The 19,623-nt window shown below is 48.3% G+C and overlaps 2 protein-coding genes across 2 annotated transcripts in view; one reads left to right on the top strand and one right to left on the bottom strand.

The window, feature by feature from the left end:
- The first annotated feature begins 187 nt into the window (after positions 1-187).
- UQCC2 (ubiquinol-cytochrome c reductase complex assembly factor 2) lies at positions 188-8,137 on the top strand. Its single transcript, XM_074936464.1, has 4 exons — positions 188-392; positions 6,586-6,660; positions 7,061-7,130; positions 7,966-8,137. Exons 1-4 carry the CDS (start codon positions 255-257, stop codon positions 8,061-8,063), a joined length of 381 nt encoding a protein of 126 aa, XP_074792565.1. The 5' UTR covers positions 188-254; the 3' UTR covers positions 8,064-8,137.
- ITPR3 (inositol 1,4,5-trisphosphate receptor type 3) overlaps positions 7,380-19,623 on the bottom strand; it is an 82,597-nt gene continuing 70,353 nt past the window's right edge. The window contains exons 48-58 of the mRNA XM_074936463.1: positions 19,413-19,605; positions 17,153-17,278; positions 16,093-16,265; positions 15,658-15,822; positions 14,934-15,126; positions 14,105-14,200; positions 13,255-13,376; positions 12,632-12,797; positions 11,509-11,669; positions 10,795-10,956; positions 7,380-9,759 (exon numbers count right to left, since the gene is read on the bottom strand). Coding sequence (XP_074792564.1) covers positions 9,691-9,759; positions 10,795-10,956; positions 11,509-11,669; positions 12,632-12,797; positions 13,255-13,376; positions 14,105-14,200; positions 14,934-15,126; positions 15,658-15,822; positions 16,093-16,265; positions 17,153-17,278; positions 19,413-19,605 — 1,626 coding nt within the window. The 3' untranslated portion in view covers positions 7,380-9,690. The remainder of the gene's footprint in view (positions 9,760-10,794; positions 10,957-11,508; positions 11,670-12,631; positions 12,798-13,254; positions 13,377-14,104; positions 14,201-14,933; positions 15,127-15,657; positions 15,823-16,092; positions 16,266-17,152; positions 17,279-19,412; positions 19,606-19,623) is intronic.

Here is a 19,623-nt window from a genome sequence, read left to right as displayed (position 1 = left end):
AGGCTCTATGCGCATGCGTATCCGCCTCCGGCTGCCCCCAACTCCAGCCCGCAGCACATGGCTTCGCTGGACCGTGCTGCGCACGCGCCACCTGACGGAAGACGAGCCGAACGGCCGCTCTGATTCCGCATGCGTGCGGACCGGTCCCTCTCGCCCGCCGTACTTTTGAACAATTCGCCGGCTCATTCGCACGTTCGGAGTCACGTGACCTGTTAATCGTCTCTGGCAGGGTGCGCGTGGGCCTCAGTCCCAAGATGGCGGCCACCCGCTACCGGCGGTTTCTGAAGCTCTGCGAGGAGTGGCCGGTGGAGGAGACCAAGCGGGGCCGGGACCTGGGCACCTTCCTGCGGCAGCGGGTGGCCCAGGCCTTCCGGGAGGGGGAGAGCACCCAGGTGAGCGCCGCGGGGCGGGAGCGCGGCCGCGCCCCCAGCTGGGCCGGGGCTTGGGGACAGCCACGGCCCGCGCCTCACAGCTCCCCCCCCCCCAGCTACTCCCGGACACCTTCACCTCCTGCAGCCCCCCAGGCACCCCGGGCTTCTCTCCCCTTCACAACCACTGCCCCACAGCCCCCCCCGGCCCTCACAGCCCCCACAGCCCCACCCCAGCTACTCCCGGACACCTTCACCTCCTGCAGCCCCCCAGCCACCCCCGGCTTCTCTCCCCTTCACAACCACTGCCCCACAGCTCCCCTGCCCCCCCCCGGGCCCTCACAGCCCCCCCAGCCCCACCCCAGCTACTCCCGGACACCTTCACCCCCTGCAGCCCCCCAGCCACCCCCGGCTTCTCTCTCCTTCACAACCACTGCCCCACAGCTCCCCGGCCCTCCCCCCGGCCCTCACAGCCCCCCCAGACCCCCCCCCAGCTACTCCCGGACACCTTCACCCCCTGCAGCCCCCCCAGCCACCCCGGGCTTCTCTCCCCTTCACAGCCACTGCCCCACAGCCCCCCCCGGCCCTCACAGCCCCCCCCAGCCCCACCCCAGCTACTCCCGGACACCTTCACCTCCTGCAGCCCCCCAGGCACCCCCGGCTTCTCTCCCCTTCACAACCACTGCCCCACAGCCCCCCTGCCCCCCCCCAGCCCTCACAGCCCCCCAGCCCCACCCCAGCTACTCCTGGACACCTTCACCTCCTGCAGCCCCCCAGGCACCCCCGGCTTCTCTCCCCTTCACAACCATTGCCCCACCCCAGCTACTCCTTGACACCTACACCCCCTGCAGCCCCCCAGCCACCCCCGGCTTCTCTCCCCTTCACAACCACTGCCCCACAGCTCCCCTGCTCCCCCAGCTACTCCCTGACACCTTCACCCCCTGCAGCCCCCCAGCCACCCCCGGCTTATCTCCCCTTCACGTCTGCTCACAACCACTGCCCCACAGCTCCCCTGCCCCCCGTGGCCCCCTCACAGCCCCCCCCCCAGCTACTCCCTGACACCTACACCCGTGTAGCCACCCCCAGTTTATCTCCCCTTCACAACCACAGCTCCCCTGCCGCCCCTCCAGAGCCCCAACTACTTCCTGACACTTACACCCCCTGCAGCCTCCCCCCGGCTTATCTCCCCTTCACAACCGCTACCCCACGGCCCGCCCCAGCCCCCCCCCCAGCCACTCCCTGACAGCTACACCCCGTGCAGCCCCCCCCCAGCTTATCTCCCCTGCCCCTCACAGCCCCCCTCCAGCGCCCCAGCTACTCCCTGATACCTACACCCCGTGCACACCCCCTGCAGCCCCCCAGCCACCCCCAGCTTATCTCCCTTTCACGTCTGCTCACAACCACTGCCCCACAGTTCCCCTGCCCTCCCCCCCCCGGACCCTCACAGCCCCCCCAGCGCCCAGTCACCCCCTTACACCTGTACCCCATACACGCCCCTTCAGCCACCTCTTCTCTTACATCTCTGCCTGAAGTCACTGCCTCCCTCCTGCCCCTCACAGCCCCCACCCCGCGATCCTCCCCAGGCCCTTTACACCTACATCCATCCCCAACACATCCCTTCAGCCACCTGTTTTTTTTTTTTTCCAATGCTATTTCTACTACCCATTTAATAGCTACTGTAGCTATCATAACTCAAATACTGGCAGGGTCATTTTAGGTCTGGATACAAAGTGTGCTTAGTCTGGAGATCAAGTATGGTGATACTGAGGGTATGTCTGCACTACAAAATTAGGTTGAATTTATAGAAGTCGGTTTTTTAGAAATTGGTTTTATGTATTCGAGTGTGTGTGTCCCCACAGAAAATGCTCTAAGTGCATTAACTCGGCGGAGTGCTTCCACAGTACCGAGGCTAGAGTCGACTTCCGGAGCGTTGCACTGTGGGTGGCTGTCCCACAGTTCCCGCAGTCTCCGCTGCCCATTGGAATTCTGGGTTGAGATCCCAATGCCTGATGCGGCTAAAACATTGTCGCGGGTGGTTCTGGGTACATATTGTCAGGCCACTGTTCCCTCCCTCCCTCCGTGAAAGCAAGGGCAGACAATCGTTTCGCGCCTTTTTTCCTGAGTTACCTGTGCAGACGCCATACCACGGCAAGCATGGAGCCCCCTCAGCTCACTGTCACCGTATGTTTCCTGGGTGCTGGCAGATGCGGTACCGCATTGCTACACAGCAGCAGCAACCCATTGCCTTGTGGCAGCAGATGGTGCAATAGGACTGGTAGCCGTCATTGTCATGTCCGAGGTGCTCCTGATCACCTCTGTGAGATCGATCAGGAGCGCCTGGGCAGACATGGGCACAGGCACTAAATTTGGAGTGACTTGATCAGGTCATTCTCTTTAGTCCTGCAGTCAGTCCTATTTATTGAACCATCTTATGGTGAGCAGGCAGGTGATACGGATTGCTAGCAGTCCTATTGCATCATCTTCTGCCGGGCAGGCAAGAGATGAGGATGGCTAGCAGTCCTATTGTACCATCTTCTGCCGAGCAGCCATGAGATGTGGATGGCATGCAGTCCTTCTGCACCATCTGCTGCCAGCCAAAGAGGTAAAAGATAGATGGAGTGTATCAAAACAAGAAATAGACCAGATTTGTTTTGGACTCATTCCTGTAGGTCACACTGCAGTCACTCGCAGAGAAGGTGCAGTGAGGTAAATCTAGCCATGTATCAATCAGAGGCCAGACTAACCTCCTTGTTCCAATAAAAACAATAACTTAGGTGCACCATTTCTTATGAAACCCTCCGTGAAGTCCTGTCTGAAATACTCCTTGATGTAAAGCCACCCCCTTTGTTGATTTTAACTCCCTGTAAGCCAACCCTGTAAGCCGTGTCGTCAGTCGCCCCTCCCTGCGTCAGAGCCACGGCAAACAATCATGCATCTGAGTTGAGAGTGCTGTCCAGAGCAGTCACAATGGAGCACTCTGGGATAGCTCCCGGAGGCCAATACCGTCGAATTGTGTCCGCAGTACCCCAAATTCGACCCGGCAAGGCCGATTTAAGCACTAATCCACTTGTCAGGGGTGGAGTAAGGAAATCGATTTTAAGAGCCCTTTAAGTCGAAATAAAGGGCTTCATCGTGTGGACGGTGCAGGTTTACATCGATTTAACACTGCTAAATTCGACCTAAAGTCCTAGTGTAGACCAGGGCTTAGTGTTGGCAGTTCACTATCTCTTTTTCCTGCCTCCAACACCAGCCATTACCTGATGCTGTGGAGAAAGAACAATCGCTTCTTAATTCTCCCAATTTATGCAGGTTTTTCTGTCTGCTATTTTTATGAAGTTATGCAGATAAGACCCCCTACCCTCTAATTATAAAACACATTTATTTTCTCAGCCAGAGATAAAGTCGAAAGAGCACATGATACAACTGTAATGGTCTTCTTTGTAGCTCTGATTACAATGAAAAAGTACTTAAATAACAGTAATGACTCTTAGAAGGGCTGTAGAATGTTTTGTATGAATGTATTAGGTGAATAACAAAGTATAACAACGGTCGTCTCCTAGTTCAGTTGCTCCTCTACCTTGAGAAAGGACATGAAGTCCTGGGATCTGCTGTTTCTCAAGTGAGTGCCCTGATCACTGAAGTAAGGTATATTTTGCTCTTCATCTCTTATTAATTGGGCCAAAGCAAGAGGTAACTATAAGAAGCCTTCCTTAGTTCAGTGGTTATGGCACTGAGCTGTGGTGTTGGAGGCCCTGGTTCAATTCGCACCTCTTCCTGCCATGAAGGGATTTGCTACCTAGGCTGTTTGTTTTTTTAATGAAGTGGGCACAGGAGGAAAAAAAATAAAAATGAATCACTCTTGTCCCGGACCCCTGTCCAGGCTGTGGGAGATCCAGTCCCCCCTCTGCCAGGGGCTTGAACGTGGATCTCCCACATCCCAGGGACTGCCCCCCACCTGGTGGGTGGTTCTTAATTCAAGCCCCCTTTCTTTCTCAGGAAGACAATGGCTCCTGTGAATGAGAGCGGATTTAAACAAGGACCCCCCACCTCGGTCACCTGGGAGAGAGGAGAACCCTCTTCAAACCCCTTCTAAGGGGCAGAGAGAGGACTCAAACCGGGATCACCTGCATTCTGGGCGAGAGTCCTAGCCATGGGACTATAGAGTGATGATTCTAGCTTTTTAGTTGGCCCAATGAATAGTTAATTAAAGTGAATTGCCTGAATTGGCAAGACTGAGAGAAGCTCCTCCTCAGGCAGAGGGGGGAATCGAACTAGGGTTGCTAGCATCCCAGTAGCAGACCCTAACCACCATGCTAGAGAGGGCTGCTCATGTTTGAGTCTTGCTTGGGCCCAGTTAATAGTGAATTAAAGTGGAACAGCTTCAGTAGGAAAGACTGGGGGTGCTCCCTGTTCAGAGCCCTTCTTCTCATCAGGTAGAGAGGGAAATTGAACCAAGATTTCCTATGGTACAGGCTGTGTGTGATGCTCTTAAGGTCCCTGACTTATGTGGGGTGGGGCTATAGCATGTACTGAGCACACTTTATTCCCTGCTCAGCTCTGCATCAGTGCTGTTCATACCTCCAACTAAAACGCTGCTGGAGTGCTCCAGGTCAGAGGAAAGGGGAGGCTCTCATCACCCATGACCCCCAAATTGTACCTCAGCTGTCATGCTCGCGCTCTGTCTGGCATACCAGTTCTCAAACCAGTCTGGCTCTGCATTTGCAGCTTAGAGCACTTTAAAATTAAGCACAAGTCCTTTGCCAGGAGGAGAGGAAAGCTGTATCTCAAGAACCCCTTGACCATGACCCCAAATTTTCACCACCCATGGTACCCAAAGCCTGCTACTAGCATAGTTTACCTTTAAACAGAAATGTTACTGCAGCCTCTGTGCCTTCTTGCGCCTGTTGGCATTCCTTTTCTTGCTCACAGCAGCACCCCTTTGCAGAAGCACTGTGGAAGTCTAATAATGCTCAGCTTCTTGGGTTTGGGACTGTGTGTTTGTCAGATCACGGGAAGGCTGGTGAGATATGGCCTATGTGAACACTGCTGATTTTCCCTGCTAGCTTTGTACCAAACAAGTGATTTGAGCCCAGCCCAATAACAAGAGTGGACTATCAGCTGTGGTGAGTCAGTAACCTAACTGCATGCTGTTATTTATAAGCCTACTCCCGTTACCTACCATGTGAGCAGTGTTCAGGGCAAGGAGGTGAAACATTTAGCCTTGGTCACATATCCGAGATGATCTGACAGGCTAGGAGGTAGCTATGTCTCTGCTTACTTTGAATTCATGGCATGGACAGACCTGACCTAACCAGAGGGTAAATGAGGAACCAAGCACCATGCGTGCATGAGACTTTGGCCCAGCAGTTAAAATCAAAAATATGTTTTATAATTAGGCACCAGGGGTCTTCTTATCTGCCTAATGTCATAGACAGAAAGACTATTCGCAGATCAGTCCATTCTGTAAATAATGACAAGATGGCATGTTACTACAGACTTTTGCTTTAACCAAAGGCAAAAAAGGGTGGGAAAATGCCTAAAATCTATCACTTAGAGCTAAATAGTTCCCAAGCGTTCCATAACAGTACTCTTTCTGAGTACATTGTGCATTATTTAGAAGTTTTCTGCCAATTTTGAGCAAAATTAGACTATGCTTTTTCAAGTTATGGCCCTTTTTGTGATTTTATAATTTTTTCAGATTGGATGACCAATAATGTTTAAACACAATGTGATATAGAAAAATGGCACCACCTACATTCACCCAGGTGATGACCACCAGATATGTACATACCCTTTGATAGCAATGAAATTTTTCTAACAGACAGATTACCCTAACTCATTAATAAGACACCTTTTAAAATCTGGCTGGTAGGCTATTTGAGTGAAGGAGCCTTTATTGCACATTACAGTAATGGCGGACGGGCATGAGGAGAAAACTGTCCAGCTCTATTTCTTTACCATTGAATATTTTGTTCACATTTGATCCAGCAAATTCTTATGAGCAGAGTTTTATCATTTTTACTAGAGGGTTGCATGTATAGGCCCAGCAGGAGGAACGAGAACACAGTTTTTATCCTTGAACCTCTAGCAATTTTACAGGATACTGCCACTTCTGTTCCATTGTTAAGGTGCTCCTCTTCTCATTTTGCATGTGGCCTGTTACTTACAAGGAGAAGCATTTATTGTAGAGTTTCATAATGTTTCTGTTCCTTTTCAGATTGCTGACCCTGCAAACTGTGACCAAATGTATGAAAGTTTAGTCAGAATCCACACCAATTTCTATAAAAACAAGGTGAGCTCTTCAGGCCAGGGACCACGTGTTTGTACAGCACACATCGGCCACAAATCGGATACGGGTTTTTGGGTGCTCCTCTAATAAACGTGCTGCCCGGCACCTTCGCTGTGAAAAACAAAGCTGAACTCATTTTGAGCAGCACAAGCCTTTGAAAAGTTCAGTCATTTCAGAAGCAGCTCCCACCTTGTCTAAACTGATTTGTGTTTGAACTTTGCTGGAGATGAGCCTAAAGGCCACAGGGTGGCACTATGACTCTTGCCACTGCTAGTATTTCAACAGGAATGTTGTGCTTAGGATTTAGCAGATGGATAAGGATAAGCAAAGCACGGGCTTGGGGAGGGAGCAGAGAAAGAGTTTGGTTGAGTCAGTAAATTCTTGTTTTGTTTTGTTTGGGAAGTATCCACGCCTAAAAGATACGAGCTTCACTGGAGTCACAGTGGAAGAATGCAAGCTGATCCTAGCAACAGGTAACGAGGCCAATGAGGTTCTGTTTGATTAGTCTGTGATTACTCTTCCCCCACTCAGGCTTACAGGAGTAGCTTGCACTGCTGTTACCTGGTCCAAGTGATAAACAGAATTTCACTCCTCAGGGCCCTTGGTGTGGCACTTCTTGAAAGCAATACCTTCCCATTAAAGAAAAAAATACAACACTTATGATTTCAGTTCTCTATATCACCTAGTTTTGGGGAGTCCCTGTGGTTAGTATTGTTAAGTGAAAAGTACTACTACTGTGCCCACGGCTAGAAAACCGCAGGGGACCTCCATACAAATATGGAGAAGTAACAGGGAAAATAAGCATGTTGGTCAGATGTTTATCAACCCCTGGGTTTGCTGCACTGATATTGTCTGTTCAGGTCATACTTAAGGTTCAGGAGCAGGGCTGCGGGGAAGAAACTTACTCTATGCCTGCCACACCATATGTATTAAAAGTGCAAAAAATTCAACAGGTTTGTTTCAGTAGTTCTCAGCTGTCTTCTCAAAGGTTTAATTTTGCTCTTTACATCTTCCCTAATAGCAGCAAGCCTTTTAGAGAAAAACGAGTGCTGCTATGCACAACTACACTCGGCCAGTGTATTTATCAGGTGCAGTTGCAGTTTTGCTCTGCTCCGGTTCCTGACTTTTACTGCAGCATGTGGAAACTGACTGTTTGTTGTTGGGCAGGGCAAGGATTGCCCCTTTGTTTGTTTGGATGAGAAAATGAACTTGCCTCCAGGCACTGAAATACAAACTCATTAGATTTCTGTTCAACTGACTTCTCCAAACTTCAATCTCATCCGCTTTTCTGCCTTCCCCCAATTGCAGACAGCGGGAAACAGATGGAGGAAATGAGAAAAGGTAAATGGAAAAAACTGCGAGAGAAGTTCTCTGCCAAGAATGCTGAAGAGGACTCAAAGTTATAACCTCTCTCCCCAGCTCCCCCTCTGTACATATTCCTAAAGCACTGTATATTGCCATGATGAATAAAGCCTAGCATTCAGAACTATGCCTGAGGGCTCTCCGTTTTGTTGTTCTAAAATCTGGGACTGAACGAGTATACTGATTGTGTGGGACAGTGTGTTTATATGGAAAATGAGACACTGAGATGAGAGAGTCAGGGGCAGGGCAGATGTGCCTGTTAGGATGATTATAATCTTAATATAACACAGCCACTAAAGTCTTGTTATGGTGGTCCTCTTCGGACTAGGTATTCACAAATTCTTGTATGCACGCGTGCTATTGCGTGTGTCATTCTCTTGCACATCCTGTGGTTTAAGAATGGATGTTACTTCTCAGTGTCATTGATCCAAGTTCAAAATCTGATCACTCCATCTACTGAGGCCTATTTGCAATCTTCCTTAAAAGCTACTGCATACTTCAGTAGCAGCATCAGTGTCTTTTCCGGCAAGCCAGAGGACAGCTCCGTGTTGATGCAGTGCCTTGGAGGGGGAAGAACTAATGGCCTCTTGCTGTTATGCATTTGAACAGTTTTCCCCTGGCATGAACTGAAACCTGCAGCAGACAAGCTGTGGTGTTTATGGTAGTTCTGCAATAAGAGATCTTTGTATGTCTATTGCACTCATCACCATCTTCTGAACTGAGTTTCCTCTGGGATGGGGACCTGTATTCACACAGCACCCTGCCGGATCGAGACCTCTGGATGCTATTATAAATATTATTAATTCATAACAGAGTGTTGAGAAGAGGTTCTTTGACCTCATTTCAGCTTTTACTATGACTTGATTTTGTGTTAACTTAGTTAAGGCAATTTACATATTAGTTAAGTAACAACAAAATAAAAAGTTTGTAAAACATTACATCAGAGATGAAAATAAACACAGAATACCTCTTCACAGTGAACTGCTGTAAACCTGCCGTTTCCCACTACTGCGCAAATAAAGTCTGTCCACGGAAGATAAAAGACTATGTCATACTAGCAACAGCTTTGCCGTTACTCATCAGATGCACTGTACTATCAATACATCTCGTTGAGTTTACTACGCCGCACCGATAGATGGGATTCTTAAAATGGAGGAAAATCAGCGTTGTGAGGTACAGTGAACAAGATGTCTGGCTTGCAAAGTTCCACATCTACCACGGACTGTCCACTGACTACTTGGAATAAGTTAAATATTGCAACTCTAATTGCTAGTAACAATATTAATGCTATCGCCTCTGGAAGGGGGTAGCCACCAAAATGTAGTGCATGGAGAAGAAGAAAGATAATTCATGTTACAGAACAAAAAGTTATTGCAATGAGGAACCAAAGTCCAAAATAATTTACCTTCCTTTGAGGGCATTGGGATAAATTGCAGGTCCAGGTACAGTGGGGAAATCTGGTAAGTTAGTGGTTCCTGGCGGTTGCTGGGCAAAATGTTTGCAGAGATGTAATGGAGAAGGAAAAGGCTGGCGTTGAAACCTTACAGCCGTAACCTAGGCTTTTGTCCAGCTTCTGAAGATGTGATCGATGCGCAGACGCCAGTGAAAACATCCTTGTTAGCCGATAACATGGATTTAGTTGGTTGGCAAAGCTGATGCTTTGTGTGTGCCTCAGTGATTCATGGTGTTCTGGGCATCCACAAAACCGATGCGCTGTCTGCGCTTCCTTTGCTCTGTCATCTAGAGTTAAAATAAGGACACAATGTAGTCAGGAACACTGTTCTTGTTCCTTTAGCCACACTAAGAGGCCCATCCCTTAGGCTGGGGTCAAACATACACCTTCCAAGGGCTTTCAACTTCCAGGGATGCTGCTAAGCAGGTGGCAAAGAAAGCCCTACCCTGGACTGCATCCTGGGATATGGAACAGCCTCCATATGAGGAGAGATTAAAAAGACTAGGATGTTCATCTCAGAAAAGAGACGACTAAGGGGGAATATGATTGAGGTTTATAAAATCATGAATGATGTGGAGAAAGTATATAAGGAAGTGTTATTTAACCTTTCACATAACACAAGAACCAGGGGTCACCTACTGAAATTAACAGGCAGCAGGTTTAAAACAAACAAAAGGAAGTATTTCTTCACACAATCCACACTCAACCTGTGAAATTCGTTTCCAGGGGATGTTGTGAAGGCCAAAGGTATGACTGGGTTCAGACATAATTAGCTAAGTTCATGGAGGATAGGTCCATTGAAACGCCACGCTTTGGGTGCCCCTAAATCTCTGACTGCTAGAAGCTGGGGCTGGATCGCTCAAAATTGCCCTGTTCTGTTCAGTCCATCTGAAGTATCTGGGACAGGATACTGGGCTAGATGGAGCCAGTAGGGCTGTTCTTATGGGGATAATATGATGAGAGACCAAGGCAAGAGAGTTGTGCTTTAAGGTGTAGTTTTCCTGACAGAGGGGGAGTCTAGCTGTGTCCTCATGCAGCTGGTGAGGAATTTAGCTATTAAGGGAAACTCCTGGGCCAAGTGCCCCTGACTCAGTGAGTTGCTAAAACCTTTTCTTTCCCTTCCCTAGCTGTGCAGATTATGGAAGTCTGCCTGAGGCTGAATCCATTGATTCTGACTCGGCCCATCTTTGGATGCTACCCTAGCCAGAATATGACCCTAGAAACGTGTTTCAGTCACTCTGGATCCTGCTCTACTGCTTGGGATTTGTGCTCTGCCATTAAGCCATCCCCATTCTGAAGCATCCCTGTTTAAAGTATAATACCTGCTCTTTCAGCTCATTCAGCTGTGAAGTGAGGTGAGACACCAGCTTCATAGTGGAGTTGAGCTTGTCTTGAAGACTCCGGATCTCGTTCTGTTCCCCTTCTCCTTCATTGCTGACCAACGACATGGCTCGCATCCGAGGGAACCAGTCCAGGTTCTTGTTCTGAATGATGAGAACTTCAGGTTGGCGGGGTGGGGGGGAGCCTGATTTGAGCATACGTGCTAATTCACAAGAACTGGGTAATTGGCCCTATAAACGCTGTCTGTGCTAAGAGCTCCCCAGTACCTTTAAGGGTTCTCATTAATAGCCCATTAATTTTCCCAGTTTCTTTTTGTAGACTTCCAGGCACAAAGCAATCCCGTAAGTTTGACTGTAGGACGTTCAAAGGTTTTCCTATACCTTCCTCCCCCAACCTTTGTCACTGCCTTGAGTTCACGATAACTAGGTTGCTCCCGGTTCTGCTTTTCATTAAGTCCTGGCTTCTCTGAATATCTGGTAGTTGAATATAAAATACCCAACAGATGATGCCTGGTTAGCTGGGCCCAACTTGGAAATAACCATACAAGGAAGAAGAGAGCGGCTTTTACAAAATTTAAAAAAATAATAATTCCAAGTGTTCCTTTGAAAACAAGTTTTCTCAACAAGTTATTGTCTATTTCCTTGGGGGAGACACGTTCTTACTGTGTGTGACACCCTGTCTTGGGCAACACTCACCTTAATCATTTGTGCCACGTAACTCTCGGGCCCTGTGTAGTCAGTCTTATTCTTTACTCGCACCAGCACGATGAAGTACAAGTAGTTCCACATGTTGTGCTCATATTTAATGTGCTCCTCGAAGGACACAGTCTTATTATCAAACTTGTCCCTTTCGAGACCTGGGAGAGGCAGCGGAGAAAAAAGGAATTGAAAAAAAACCCACCAAAAACAAGCGTACAAGGAAGAACAGATAATTGCGTCCTATCCCAGGTGTGAATTTCAAAGGGCGCTTTTAATAATTAGGCGGTGTTTAACGTACAATAAGCATCCCAACTTATATTAGACAAATTACCTAGCTGTGTATTTAGAACACGTCTGTTTAAAGTGCTACTAAATACATTTCCTGTATGCCAAATCTAAACTTCTAGCATAAAAACCACACAGTGGATCTCTCTTAAAAGTGATCTGCAAAGAAGGAAGAATTGGGTTGGTGGTGTGCTTGTTTTTTTATTATTTACATTTTGATTCCCCCTCCCCCCAAAATAAGGGGAATGCTTGCTTCCTTTTTTTGTTTTGATGCACAAATGTGGCCTGAGAAGGTTTTTTTTCCCCCTTCATGCTTTTTCTTAGTAATATCAGGCAAGTCAATTATGTTTTCTCCCTCTCCCCTTTTTTTGGGAGGATTTCTTGGATTACTCAGATGAGGACTGAGAGCTTTCTCAGCTCAGAAGTTAAGGGTTTGGAGAAGTGACAAACCCTTCACAAAGAACACATTACTCTAGAGTGTTTTAGTTAATGCTTATTTAACCAAAAGCAACAGTCTGAATTACAAAAATCATTTCCTCTCTCAACTAATGAGGTTCATTTCATTTCTTTTATCTAAGCTGCTAGTTCTTCAGTGATCCATGGAGTCTTCTAGGATAAACAAGACCCGAATTTCTAACACAAACGTGAAAAAATAAATCAAGTCTTCTTTACACATAATAAAGACGCATAAAAAGGACAACTCCCATTTTTCCCCTCTTCACACTCTTAAAATAAACAGCTGTTACTGGAATACACAAGTTAAGGGCTCAGTCCTGTGAGGATTTTGGCTGGGGTGTGCATGCGTTCATGTGATGTTCTTTGCCCTGGCACTCACCACATATGAAACATGTGGTCTTAAGAATTTCTTCTTTCTTTTGCTTCTCACTCCTCAGATCAGCAAAGGTGTCTATGATGACACCAAAGATAAGGTTGAGGACAATGATGATGACAATGAAGAAGAAGAGGAGGTCGTAGATAACCCGAGCAGGGAACAAGGACTCCTGCAAAGGACAGAAGGAAAATAGCCATAAACAAAACATGGTACTTCTCCCTTCCAGCCCTTTGCTCTAATAGTCATTAGATCATGCTGCTTCCTTACAATGGCCGGAGAAATGGCTTAAGGCCAAGGTAGGTGGAGGTTAATTGAGGAGCTAAGATCTAAATTCCACGTCATGAAAGAAATTTGGAGTATTGATGATGGGAATGGTGGCATGGAAAGAGGCATAAGCATAGAGGATGGAAGAGATAATTGCGTAAGGTGTGTAATGAAGGAAAGATGAGAAATTAGTTAGAGGGGTAAGTCAGCGTATAAATGGAGAGATGAGTGAGGCGGGGGATAGGTCTGGCAGTGTCAGAAGCATGTACAGGGATGAGGGAGGGAGACATACATATAACCGTGAACGTGACAGGTCTCTGCAGAAGAAAAGGGAATTGGCCCAGAGTGCCGTGTTAACTCACATCCTTGGATGGCTTCCTGAGAATGTCACCCACGCCCCCTCCGTTCCTCAGGCCGTGATTCAGGACAGTGACAATGCACATGAGCAGTGTGTCGCAGGCACGCTCTGAGTTATCCTCATCATCTGGAACACAAGCATAAACCAGTCAGGAGAGAGCAGATAAAGAGATCAGCCCACTGGAGGGAGCCAAGCAGTACAGAGAAGCCTTAGGTCACTGGCTCTGGAGTCTCTCTGACGGCTTTTCTTTCCTCCTTTTACTTTTATCTCCTGGAAGCAGGTGGTCACGGTATATACCAGAGCCAGCAGCAGAACGTGCCCAGAGAAAATCTGACTGGCTAACAATGTTCCAGCAACTGTGTTTTGCACGCTAGTTAGCTGGAGGGGTCTCTCCTTGGAGAATGTTTTGCTGCAACACGAGGAGATGGTTATTCCCTCTTCGTCCTGCGGAAGAGCGCTAGAACTTGGCGAGCATCTTGATGCTATGATATTAACTTGTAACTTGGAAGGGTCGAGCAGAACCAGCCTGTCCGCTCTGATGACTCAAGCTCCCTCTGAAATCCCTACTTTCCCATGCTGCTCCATGCAACCCTTGTTAGGCTGGGGCCACCCTCACTCTGAAGGGACATGGCTTACCTACTTGTTAGGTAGTGGGCTGCTTCTAAGTGACTCTGTTAAAGGGGCTGGATTTTGCCCGGCTGACTGCCAAATGAGAGGGGACCACCTCGCCCTATGTCCTGATTTCCACTGCCTCTGTATTAATTCAGTGGGATTCCTACCTAGGAGCACAGGCTGGGAAGCTGGGAAGTCTCTCTCCTCTATCTTAAATGCTTCTACCAGGGTAAGATATTTACCTCTCAACACATCAGGCACTGCAGAGCAGCTAATTTTGTCACCACTGCACGACTCCATAAAAGCCTCCATGTTCCTTTGCATCCCCAAAGGGCCGTCTGGAAGCACAAGAGACTGTGTCATCGCCAGAGTACCACTTATTTTTCCTCTTATTGGGGCCCCTCCTTCACTGCCCCCTAGCTGCAGCTTGAAAGGCTATTTGGGAAAGGTTCTTTTGGGTTCCTTCTCCTCATTGTTCACCATTCTCACTGATCCCCCCCAAACTTCAGTCGTAGAGCTTCCATCACCGACACACTGTCAGCGCTGAGCCCTGCTGGCAACGAGAACAGGACTGTCTAGCTGCACATTCTGAGCCCAGACTTCCACTGGGCCTGTGAATGGATGTCCTGGGGTCTTTTCAGCCCTGCTCAGTTTTCAAACGCAGGGGCCTTTAGAGGACAGCTACAGTCCTGAAACTTCCATTGCACCTGCCCAGAACCAGTACCACATTCCCTTTTACCCCCAAACTCCTGGTTCCTCTGCCCAGAGATTGCAGTGCTGGGTCCCTGAAGTCTCTGGGAGCTGCTGTATTCTCTACCACCCAGAAGCTCAGCGGGACCAGGATTTTGACCCTTAACACACTACGTCTCACATCTCCTTTGCGAAAGAGGTGTTATTTCCCCCATTTTACAGATGGGGAAACTGAGGGACAGCATGGGAAGTGACTTGTGTGCAAGGTCCCGCAAGGAGTCAATGGCAGAATCTGGAAGAGAACCCAGCGCTACCTATCCCTTGCTCTGCCCACCGCACCACAACCCACACTTGCTGCGTGGCAGGGCAAGGTGGAGAGACCTTTGGACTTGTTGTCAGGCAGCCGATCCACCTCCATGATGAAGTCGTCTTTCAGGAAGAGGAAACCCACAATGGAGAAGAGGTAGACAAGGATGAGAGCCAGGAGGGCGGTCAGCAGGATGGAGCGTCCGTTCCGTGTCACGCTTTTGATGACGTTGAACAAGGTCTCCTCACGGTAGATCAAGTCAAAGAGCTGAAATGGACAAAGCGTGCCCATGTGGAGTTTAATTAGCCAGGGCAGACATGCAGCAGCGGGCTTTTTGTGATAACATCTGGCCTTTCTATAGCACCTTGTAGCCTAGGATCTCAGAGTACTCGACAAATGCTAACTAAATTTCACAGGGGGCATTCAGTACCATCCCCATTTTACTGGTGAGTAGACTGAGAACAAAGAGGTAAAAACCTAACCCCTCCTGAAATCAATGGGAGTTGTGTTCCTAAATACTTTTGAGGATCTGGGCAGAAGTGACTTGTACACAACAGTCGGTCCAGAAGTAGAACCCAGGAGTCCCGACTTGCAATCCCTTGCTCTAACCAGTAGATCACATTGCCTCCTAGCTGACCCAGATCAAAGGTAGATGATAGAAAGAGACACAGATACAATACGTACACGCAAAAAGCAGAAAGGCTGACCCACACAAATAACACTGGACAGGAATCTTTCAGTTCCCCACTGGGCATGGCTGTGCTACGTACATTTCCCTAACAACTGTGTTTACCGTACCAAGATGCTGTAGAAGAGTTCATGTACAAAGAGCCCCAGAATGCTGGTCACAATGTAGGCCACATGGTAGAGAAACTCCATATCCATGATCATGGCTTTGTAGCCCCGGATAAATGTCCCACGGTTGCCCACAAAGCTCACCACGAACACAATCTTGTTGGTCAGCTAGGGAACAATCACAAGGAAGCAGGGTGGGTGAGAGCTGTATATTAATACAGTTTGCCTTTGTGAACTCAATATACAATGACGGTCAAGCGTGAATGCTCTCCAAGTTACAGCGCTGTAAATCCACTGACTTCAATGAGCGCAGGATTCAGCCCAGATACCTACAGGTACATTTCCAGTGGCCACTGATTTTCATTGCTGGGAGCCCAACTCGACACAGATTGAGCCTGGGTTTAGGGGCGCTGCACTAACCTTCCCCAGGTAACTTACATTGAGAGTTCCCAGGATGTTCAGCGTGAGCCCAATCCCTAAATAATAGATCGATCGCAGGATCAATGCCACGAGGAGCGGTCTGACGCCGTAGCGCCGGGTAAACAGGGCCATGATGGAGAAGCAGATCAGAAGCCAGAAGAGCAGGGAGATCAATGGGGAATCCAACACTCCTGGGAAGAAAAGGGACACCATAGTTAAAGGGCATGGAAATCAAACACATATGATCAGCTGGTCACACTTGATCTGTGTCAATCCATAGTAAACATCTGAGAGGAATTATCCCTCAAAACTAAAAAGCCAGTCATCGAAAGAAAAAGAAAAGAAAATCCCTGGATACAACGAGTAACACAAAATAAGATGGTCCTTAATATTCATTACATGTATTATTTTATTATTAACACATTAAATGCTTTTCTAGCACCTTTCATCTGAGATCTCAGAGCTCTTTAAAAACACCAATAAACGAAGCTTCATAATGTAAGAGGTATCTCATTATTATCCCCATTTTATAAACTGGGAGACAAGCACAGAGAGAAGTGAGTTTCTCAAGGACGCAGAACAAGTAAGTGGCAGAGTCAAGAATAGAATCCAGGAGTCCTGGCTCTCAGTCCCCTGCTCTCAGTCTTAGACCACACTCCCTTCCTCTCAGGGTATGTCCACGCTGCGGCAGCGAGTCTCAGGGCTTGGGTCTACAGACGCGTGCTACGGGGCTACACATAGCAGTGTAGATGTCGTGGCTCAGACAGGATGCAGGCTCTGCGGCTCACCCCCTACCCGGGCTTCGGAGCCTGAATGTTGTTTTTAATGCCATAGCATGAGCCCAAGTCTGTAGACCCAGGCTCCGAGACTCACAGCCGCAGGCTTTAAAACGCAGCGAACTTTAGAGGGTGAAGAGGAAATTGGTTTTAGGAAATAGAGGAAGATACTGAGTAGCTTTGGCAGGGAATGGGGCTGGTGAGATTGTATCTGCCAAGGGGTCAGTGTGTGTCAGTTCTCTCTTTGGACGAGGACACCCTTTCCCTTGGTTTCTAAGAACAGAAGTGGATGGAGCGCTTACCCATAGAGGTGGCTTCGACGTAGGGGTAGAAGAAAGCAATGATGATGTTGATGAAGACAGCCAGGTTGAAGGAAATGCTTCCCCAGAGAGTCATTCTGCGGGAGAACCAGTACATCAGTGGCATGCCTAGGAAGAGGAAGGTAGGAGGTGACACACTGCACAGTAAATCTCAGCTGATCATGTGCGACTTGGATATGGATTGTAACTTCTCCCAGAGACTTAACATGCTCAGTTCAACACATGCTCTGGGGGACTGACCTCCCATTTCCTCCACCCAATAGCAAAAGTCCCCAGCATTGGGCTGAAATGGGGCGGTGAATTCAGAATGTTACTGCTCACATTTCGTGGCTCTTCAGATCTTTGACCCACTCTGGTACTTGAAAATCAGCTCCAGCGTTACACCCCTCTCGTCTCTCTCTCATTACTTCCTACATCCTGGCCATTTGTGTGTTTCAAAAAACGGTGCCTCTGCTCTCTTGGCATTACTTCTCTGTCCCGTAGGAGTCCCCGACAGTCTGCACTGCCAGCCATTTCCTATCCCAACTCAAAACTTGCTTCCTGTCTCATTGCTAACAGAATTCTGTTTTGGTTTTGCAAGTGTTTTCACTGCTACTATAATAAATCTTCGCTGCTTACTGGCATTTATATGTTATCTCCTCATGATTCATGAATAAAAGCAACCTGATAAGTGCGAGGCCAACCTTTAAAATGGATAAGCACCCAAGTGTTTGGATGCTGATCTGAACTGTATCCAAACTCTCAAGTTTACAAAAGTGAGCTGGAAACCTCACAAGAGACAGTCGCCTTCTATTTAAATGCTCTCTGGAAGGGAGATTTCCAGCGGGAGGCTTCCTGAAGGCAACTTCTCTAATGGTTCCACACTGAACTGTTTCAACCCTCAAGGATTCAAGTGTTGAACGAAGGCATGGTTCAGTTCTGATTTGGTTCAAGCTGATTCATCCACCCCTGGTTTGGATATTTGTGCAGGGTGTGTCTGTCTTTCATACCTAGGCATCCATTTATCCATGCATCTATGTAGGCATGTCTGATGTGCCAATCCTCATAGTATGTATCGCAATACAAATCACCAAAAGGCCTAGCATCTGTCTGAAAGGGCCCTCCCTTGTTACGTCACTTTCTTCAGTGGGATCGTTCTTGACAGTCTCCATGAGCTGCAGCCTCCGTTACCAAGGAAAGCCTTGTGTGATGACATAGGTCTTAGAGCCCGCCATGTGACAACGCTTGGCCATATCCTGACCCCCAGAGGTAGGGACTTTCACAGCTGCGTGCTCCGCCTCTGTACCCTCAGCTCCATCAGCCACAGCGTCCCCACTCATCACAGTTGTCTCAGTGGGTCGCAGGGAGTGAGAGGGTTTCTCAGAGAGCTAGGTCTAAGTCCATTCAAGGATTTCAGGATTAGGACCAAGACATGGATCTGGAAGCCGAGAGGGAGCCAAGTATCGAGTGCCCTGACAACCGTTAAACAATAACAGCAGCTTTGGCCAGTGCGTTTGAGTTCATCTGATCCCAAATGCCCATTCAGCCACTTAATAAGAAGGCAAGATGTTTGCCGCTTCGTATCCCCTTCTTCCTTGTGGATCGGCGCAGGGAATTGCCAGCTCTACACTCCCTGTCTCCTTTAAGCCCATATTTTCAAAACTGGTGCCTGCCTTCGGGTGTCCAGCCTGAGACACCCAGAGCCCGATTTTCAGAGATGCTGAGCACCCACTGCGCCAACTGCCTTGAATTGCCTCTATGGGTATTTAACACCTGTGCACATCAGGGCTGGGTATCAGGCTTGGCACCCTAAAACAGAGGTACCCAAGCTTAGCGGCTACTTCTGAAAACAAGCTGTCATTACATCCCTTGGCAGGGGAGTTACTTCCCTCTCTCTTCTCCACTCTGTATCGTTTTCTCTGCTTTATGTTGTTTGCTGAATATATTACAATACCCTATTTGGTTTGGGCCACATAGGAACTCCACTAATGAATTTCCCCCTGGTTTTGCATCTAGAAGCACGTAGCCTAGAGGGGGCCTGCATTTTTTATTTGCTTCCAGTTGCCACATTCAAAGTCAACAAGGGATCGGGAAGCTACAAATGAGGAAAGTCTGAGGGACATATTGTCAATGGAAGAGTTCAGGGCACTGCACGCAACCAGGGGCATGGGATGCTGGGGGAGCTTTTTTGCAAGCCACCGTCTGGTGCTCATGGTTGTTTTAGAGCATTGCCGTTCTCAGGGGAGCTCCAGTTTGCCCTTACTGCGCAGTTTCTTCTGCCATTCCATCTCATTGTGGAGGAAGGACGACTGGTCGAAGAAGTCGCTGACTTTGCTGCCCTGCTCGTCTTGTTCCGTGGTGGTGAACAGCCGGTACTTGGTCTCCCTGGTGACGAATTCGCAGATGCTGGGCACGGGGAAGATGATCTGCTCCATGCTCCGGTCCAGGCGCACAATCTGAAAAGAGCAGGCAAA

The sequence above is a fragment of the Natator depressus genome, chromosome 21, assembly GCF_965152275.1.
Source record: "Natator depressus isolate rNatDep1 chromosome 21, rNatDep2.hap1, whole genome shotgun sequence".
Lineage (NCBI taxonomy): Eukaryota > Metazoa > Chordata > Testudines > Cheloniidae > Natator > Natator depressus.
Note: the sequence above shows the minus strand (reverse complement) of the source record. Positions and strands in the feature narration are given on the sequence as shown.